The sequence below is a fragment of the Arachis ipaensis genome, chromosome B05 (genome assembly GCF_000816755.2).
Source record: "Arachis ipaensis cultivar K30076 chromosome B05, Araip1.1, whole genome shotgun sequence".
NCBI classification, from domain to species: domain Eukaryota; kingdom Viridiplantae; phylum Streptophyta; class Magnoliopsida; order Fabales; family Fabaceae; genus Arachis; species Arachis ipaensis.
In genome coordinates, this window is record NC_029789.2 from 145,711,615 (window position 1) to 145,719,733 (window position 8,119).

Sequence of the window (8,119 nt, forward strand, 5' to 3'; positions counted from 1 at the left end):
AAGTAAATTGAGGTAAAAAATTTCAATTACTACATTAGATAGTTGTTAAGAAATTTAGTGTGACATTGTGGTCAATCTATTTCGGTATATTATTAACATTCTATAATAAAAATAAGAAGACTGACGTGAATTATGAATATTAAATTGGAGGATCAAATTAATGAATAAATTAAAATTTTGAAGAACAAATTACAGTAAATATAACTCTAAAGACTAATAAGATTATTAATTCTAAATCTCGTTTCTAAAAGTAAGGCATTTTGTTATTTATTTATTTAAAAAGCTAGAGATCAATTGATTCATCCATAAGGCCAAAATGGAAAACTCTTATGTGTAACTGTATATATATAATCAACAAAGTTTAGGGCATTAAATAGTATATTTATTAAGAAATTAAATTTTAGAGACTTAGTTTATATATAATCCAAATCGCAATACTATATAGATTATAAATTAATAGCCAGCATAAATTGAATATCGTGTAAAAAATGGAACGCTCTCCAGCAGAAGAAAACTTTTTTTAAGAAAAGGAGCAGAAGAAAACTTTTTTTAAGAAAAGGACCAAATACAGAGAAGTGTCAAGAAAGCTAAATCCAACGAGGATGAAATCCTGTCAGATGCAGAGGAGGTACCACACAACAAAGAAGGTGTCACTACGATGGTAATCGTCAAACTTCTGGGGAAAAATTTGGGGTTCTGCGCTATGGATGCCTAGATTCAACGGGTATGGGCCAAGAAGGGTGAAGTCAAAATCATTGACTTAACTGGGGATTTTTTCCTAGTTCAATTCCTAGACGAGGAAGATTATTAACATGCTCTGTTCGAAGGCCTTTGGCAGGCTGCTGACCATTATCTCTTGGTACAAAGATGGAGGCCATTTTTTAACCCTTGTGCTAATGATTTCAAAGAATTGCAATGTGGGTGCAGATTCTAGATTTATCCGTGGAATTATACACTCAACCATTTTTGTGGAGAGCATGAAGAAAGATAGGTTCTATGATCAAAATTGACCAAACCACGTCAATTCACTCAAGGGAAAAATTTGCGCGGCTATGCGTGAGATTGACTTACGGCGTAAACTTGTTCTGGCTATTGAAGTATTAGGCCGAGAGTTCAAGATAGAGTATGAGGGCTTGCATTTGATATGTTTTGGGTGTGGAAGGTATGGTCATAGAAGGGAGGAATGTCCTGATGGAGGAGTCACGAATGCCAAGATGCAGCCGCAAGCGGCAACGACGAAGACCATTCCGATGGTTAAAGCAAATGGTGAAGGTTTGGATGCAGCTAATCTGGCTCCAGATAATTTGGAAGTGTTTCCCGAAGAAAGTGGGATTGTGACAGAGGTGCAAGCGAAGTCCACGGGAAGGATTGATGATAATGTTGGAAATCAAACCACTTCTTTTGGGCCTTGGATGCTTGTGAGCAAGAATCAATGTAAAGGAGCTCGCCCTAAGCAAGGAAGTGGGCCAGGGCCCAAAGTGCAAGTTCAACTGGACTCACGTTTCAACTTGTTGGGCAATGAGGAACCCAAAGACCAAATAACTCCTGATTTGGGCAACATAGCCTCAACTCACACGCCCAAACATTTTGAAGGAAAGGAGGAGAAATTGAAACTTTCGTCTCAGGAGGGAAGAAGTAAGAAAACCCAAACTGGAAAGACTCCTTCCATTCTCAAGTCTAATGTGTTTGCTGTCCAAAGCAAAGAGGTGTCAAAAATGCAAATGGAAAGGAAGGAAGCAGGGAGACAAAGTTTTGAAGCAGTGGTGAATAAGGGGAAAGAAGTAGACTCCTCTCCTAGTCCTGCGACAAAAAATCGGAATGAGGATGATTAGTGGCACTCAATTAATTTGATTAAACAGGCACAATTTGACTCTCGAGGTGACAAGCTAGGCTTGGAAGGGCTTCCCTATGTTGAAACATATCTTCCTTCGAAAGAGGATATCAGGGCTACAAATAAAGTAAATCGCAATATGGGAGACATGGATACAGCATCAAATCCACCGAACCCCGGAGCAATGGTTGATGCACATTCTCCTGTGGTTTTTGTCTCGGTTTCTCCCATGGTGGAGCAAGCTTCAGCAGGTATGGGGATGGATGATCCCACTCCTCTGTAATAGCTGGTTTTAGTATTTTCTTAGTGTGTTTCCTGCCTTCTTTCATTGTTGTTGTTTATTATCAATATAATAACGTGAAACTGCAGAGGTGTAGGTTTTTCCAGGTTGGTTAAGGATTTATGTGGTCATTATCACTCTAGTATACTCTGTCTACTAGCTAGAGACTCATATCTCTGGAACAAAGGCAACAAACATTGCTCGGAAGTTTGGTTTCTCTTCTTGGCATCTTGTGGAAGGTGTTGGCTTCTCTGGAGGTATTTGGGTGTTGTGGAATGATACGTTTTGGTGTATTGAGGTTCTGGAATCGCATAGGCAATTTGTCCACTTGAGGGTAGCTTATCAAAACGAGCTTCCTTGGTTTCTAATTATTGTCTATGGATCTCCCCATATTGCTCCGCGAGCTGATCTTTGGTCTAATATTCGAAGATTGGCAGGTCTCATTCAGGGCGATTGGTGTGTGGGTGGCGACTTTAATTGTGTGCTTACGAGTGCAGACACGTGGGGGGAGTTTCCAACTTATCCAGAGATCATCACCGCTTTGCCGCCTGTCTTTTTGATTCTGGGTTGCACGATATTGGGTTCCAGGGGCAACCCTTTACTTGGCAGCGGGGACCATCCAGAGGAGACTGGATAAGTATGTGGCAAATAAGTCATGGTCTCTGCGGTTCTTTCAGGCTCTGGTGAAGCACCTATCGAAGCTGAAATCCAACCATGTGCCCATCCTACTTAACTTGGATTATCATAGTAATTACTTTGTTAGACCTTTCCATTTCTTATCTCCTTGGCTTGTTTATAGGGATTTTCATGCGCTATTGATTAATAATTGGCGTACTGATAACCTGCTGGAGGATAATATTTCATCTTTCATGTCCGCTGCAAAAATTTGGAACAATGAAGTATTTGGTAATATTGCAAAGAGAAAATCTCGCATTTTAGCCAGGCTTAATGGTATTTCTGCAAATTTTTCTTTTGAACCGAATCCTTTCCTTGAGAATCTTCAATCGTGTTTGTGGAAGGAATTAGAGGATTTGCTCATTCAAGAAGAAATATACTGGAAGCAATGTTCACGATGTAAGTGGTTAAATTATGGAGACAGGAACACCTCCTATTTTCATGGTGTAGCCACTTCAAGAAAGAGACGAAATAGAGTAAGTATGCTGAAAGACCAAGCAGGAGTCTGGATTGAGAAGGATCAGCAGTTGCAAGATCATAGCCTTAATTTTTTTCAGAACCTTTATACAGAAGATTCCGGGTATGAGAGATTGGAAGCTCCGGGTTTTTTGCCAACGATTTCTGAGGAGGATATAACAATGTTGACTAAGGAGGTGACAATTGATGAGATTAGAACTTCCCTCTTTGTAATGGGGCCTGGAAAGCTCCAGGTCCTGATGGGTTGCCTCTGATGTTTTACCAAAGTAATTGGTATTCTGTTAAAGATTCTCTAATCAGTTGGGTTAAAAGGGTCTTCCAAGATCATCAACAGATTGAAGTAGTGAATAATATTTATATTTTCCTTATCCCAAAGATTGATAATCCTGAGACCATAGGGCATTTCAGGTCAATTGGTTTGTGCAATGTATCATACAAACTCATTATCAAGATTGTGTCTCAACGAATGAAGAAAATCATGCCCAAGCTTATTAGCCCTGTTCAATGCAGTTTCGTTGCAGGCAGACAGAGTGCGGACAATATTTTCGTGGCACAAGAGGTCCTCCACACTATGAGAAATAAAAAGGGTGAGGGCGGATTCATGGCCATTAAAATCGATCTTGAAAAAGCATACGATCAGTTGAGATGGCAATTTATCAGAGATACTCTGCTGGAGGCCAATATTCCCAACAATATAGCTAATTTGATCTTTCACTGTTACTTGTCAGCAGAGATGCAGATTCTTTGGAATGGGTCACCTTCAGTCTCCTTCACCCTGAGTAGAGGAATCCGCCAGCGTGATCCAATTTCTCCATATTTTTTCATTTTATGCATAGAACGCCTGTCTCAAATAATCTCGGTAGCAGTGAATAATAGAATTTGGGAGTTTATTAAGCTTAGCAGAGGAGGTCTGCAACTCTCTCACCTCTGTTTTACTGATGACATTGTTCTTTTTGAAAAAGCAACTATGGATCAAGTAGAAGTCGTGCGGGGTATCTTGGATCTTTTTTGCCGATGTTCAGGTCAAAAGGTGAATTTTGCTAAGTCTTGTGTTTTCATTTCAAATAATACGAGTTTCGAAAGAAAACGTAGGTTAAGTGATGCTCTTGGTACGAGACTTACGAATAACTTGGGTAAGTATCTGGTAGTGGTGTCAATATGTTTGGCCCTATAGGACTTTGTCCCTACTTTATAGGGTCAGAAGAATAAAAAGCCCTATAACTAATAAGGTCAAATTTTTAAAAAGCCCTCAGGGCCAAAAACCCTCATGAATCAAAAGTCCTGGGACCAACCCATGAGCTACTTTTTTTCATGGCCGTTATTTTCTCTTATTGTTTCAATTTTATTACAAAACAGATCTAAAAAAAGGTAACAATAATAGTAGGGATTGATTTTTCTTTATTTACAACAATAAATCAAAATCATATATAGAGTTATACATAATAAATCAAAATATTATTGAATGGGTAATTTGTATGTAAAATTCTTAATCATATAGTATGGTTTTTTTTTTAAATTTTGTTTGTGTCAGTCATATTTAGCAGTAAGGAGAATACAAATGGATTAACACTTTTAGTCTTAAAAAAAAGATAATTAACTAATATTAATTTAAATATAAGATAAAAATAAAAATAAAAATATTAATCATCTAATATTTTTTATTTATTAAAACAAATTTGTTGCATTCAATTAATGACAAAACTGAAATTATGGAACCAGCAAAATTTTCTTTAGCACCATTTATTTTTATTATATCTTTTCATTTCCTCATAAACTGAACAACTTATAAAATAAATAAATAAATAAATGAGCATAAATTTACTGAGCCAGGGGTGAAGGACTGCGAAACACTCAATTTATCATCTTTTTGCATCAAGAATCTAAGGTGAGGATCAGCAGCTAAGAAAAGGTTTTTGACCAAAACAGCCTCTTTGGATTCATATTCAAGCTTTAGTTTTGGGGCTTTTAGGGCTTGTAGGACCAGTCCTATTTTTATTTTTGTTGGGAGGGCTTAATGAGAGCTAGGGCTTATAAAATAAAATTTTGTAATTTTAGGGCTGTGGGCTAAAATTATTTTGGAGGGTTAGAGCCAGCCCTAAAATTTTGGGCTCAATTGACACCACTAGTATCTGGGTGTTCCTCTTCTTCATGATAGAGCTTGGAAGGAAGATTTTCAATTTATCATTGATAGAATGTCGAATCGACTGAACTCTTGGAAAGTCCGGAGCCTTTCTCTAGCCGGTAGAGTAACTCTAGCCCAATCTTCTTTGGCGACTATTCCCTCTTATGTTATGCAAAAAATGAAGATTTCTATGAGTATTTGTGATAAAATTGATAGTATTTATAAAAACTTTGTGTGGGGTGGTGCTGATTTGGAGCGAAAGCCATATTTGCTTAGTTGGGATAAACTATGCCTCCCAAAGAACCAAGGGGGTCTCGATTTTCGGCCAGCAAAAGTGACAAACAATGCCAATTTAATGAAACTGGCATGGAAGCTTGTCCAGAATAAGGAGGAATTATGGGTGAAAGTGATCCGGAGCAAATATGGCTATGGGGAGGATCCTCTTCCTTCTTTCAAGAAGCATCAATCAAGTTCTAATGTTTGGCACGGAATTCAAAGCGTTTGAAAGGTATTTCAGAATAATTTGATTTGGAGGGTGGGTGCAGGGAATACTGTGAATTTTTGGTCGGATAATTGGATACCGGGTATTCACAATCTCGTAGATTTTGCTCACTCGGAGGTTACTGAGGACATGATTGATGAACAGGTATGTGATTATGCTATTGATGGTAGATGAAATTATGAACGGATTTCCTTGACTTTGGGTGAGGATTGGCTCTTGGTTTTTACTGCCATTAAGCCTCCAGAACCAAGTTTTGGGGAAGATATTTTGGCCTGGCTCCTTACATCCAATGGCCAATTTTTAATGAAGTCTACTGGTGCCTTATTTTTTAGCAATACAGAAGATGATAGATCATCTCTGTTCTGACGAATTTGGAAGCTCGAGGCCTCGCAGAGGTTGTGCACGTTCTGCTGGCTTGTTGCAAATGAGGCTTTTCTTACCAATGAGCAGCGTTGTAAGTGACACATGACATCGGATGATCGATGTGGCATCTGTCATAATTTTCCCAAGTCTTTGCTCCATGTCCTCCGCGATTGTGAAGTGGCAAGAAGAACATGGATGAGCATTGACAACAGTTTGGTGACCGATAACTTCTTCAACACTCCTCTTTTGATCTGGTTGTTGGATAATTTATCTCTCAATACTCCTTCTAAAGGCTGTGCATGGCCTCTTCTTTTTGCTACCATGATGAATTTGCTATGGTACCAACGCAATAAGGTTATTTTTTTATGCCGCTGAGGTTTTTGAATAAGGAAAGTTAGCTAATCTTGCTATTCATCTTGCCAATGATGTTCAACATGCGTATACTACTGTCGGCAATGTGAAGAAGAAAGTGGGTACTTTCATTGATAAGCAGGTTAAGTGGATGCCGCCTAATCCGCCTTTCTTTAAATTAAACACTGATGGATCTGTCTTGCAGAGAATGGGAGAGCTGCTTGTGGAAGCATTATTAGGGACAACAATAGAAATTTTATTGCTTGTTTTAGTGCCAATTTGGCTTATGGAACTATTACAGCAGCGGAGTTTTGGGGTGTTTTATTGAGTGTTGACCTAACTTTAAGTCTTGGATTGGAAAGCCTTCATATTGAGGTGGATTCTTTGGCTGCAATGAAACTGTGTTCCCAGGAAGGGATTGAATGTCACTCTTTAAAGGCCATTATCTTGGCTATCAAAGATATGTGTGGCAAATTATATAATTGGAATTTGAATAACCAGTACCGTGAAGCAAATTCGTGTGCGGATGAACTTGCTAACTTTGGGCATAGCTTGATGGTTGGTTGTCATGTTTTCATTACCTTACCTTCATGTATTTTGCTTTGCTTTCATTCTGATGCAATTGGCACGTGCCATTTGAGGATAGTTGCTTCTTAGTTTTGTCTTTATTTGAGCTTCTTTAGCTCCTTTGTTAATAAAAAAATAGTCAGCACTTTTGATAAAACCCTAAATTAAAGCACTATAATGAGTAAAAATTTACGAATCCAATAAATCTAATGCTAGTTACTGTTGCTATAATGTGAAAGAGATGAATCTTGTGATTATATGATCTAAGAAATAAATCAGATTATGAGGCTGGGAAAGAAGAAAGTAGATGATCGAAGTAATTTGAATATTATCATTCAAGAAGTGTTAACTGACTAATAATTAGAAACAAACTCTAACGAATTTACACAAATATCTTAACTGACTCACACACACATATCTTAACAAATTTTCTCTCTTATCCATCACTATCTATATTGAAGCTCTCCTTAACACTAATCAACAAGATTCACCGAATATGATTAATAAAGCAGTCATGGTTGAGGGAAGAGAGGATGAGTTTTTTTTATTATTTTATTTTATTTTTAAGATTAACGGAGACAATGCCACTAGAAAAGAGAAGAATTGTGTAAGTACTTTGTTTGTGATGTACACAGTTTATTGTTTGTGATGTTCTTGGTTTTGCAAGAGGGTGATTTTGGTTGATGTTAGGGTTCAATTATCAAATTGGATATAAAGTTGTGGTTAGCATAAAAATGTTCTTTTTAGACATATTAATCAACCTTGTTCGTGAGTTATCTGAAAACACGGGATGGTAGGGCAACCTACAAAAACACTCTGATGCTCAAATTAAAATAGATCTTAGAAGTAGGATTTAAGAATGTGTGTAATGTACCTGAGGGAGCTATAAGCTTCCCATTATATAACTTTGTCTTGTTATCTTATCTTTTTGGTTGACTAAGATAAGGAATA

The 8,119-nt window shown here is 37.5% G+C and overlaps 1 protein-coding gene across 1 annotated transcript; it reads left to right on the forward strand.

Moving 5' to 3' along the window:
• LOC110262665 lies at positions 479-3,037 on the forward strand. The gene is made up of 2 exons (XM_021103186.1): positions 479-2,082; positions 2,219-3,037. Exon 1 carries the CDS (start codon positions 1,053-1,055, stop codon positions 1,830-1,832), a length of 780 nt encoding a protein of 259 aa, XP_020958845.1. The 5' UTR covers positions 479-1,052; the 3' UTR covers positions 1,833-2,082; positions 2,219-3,037.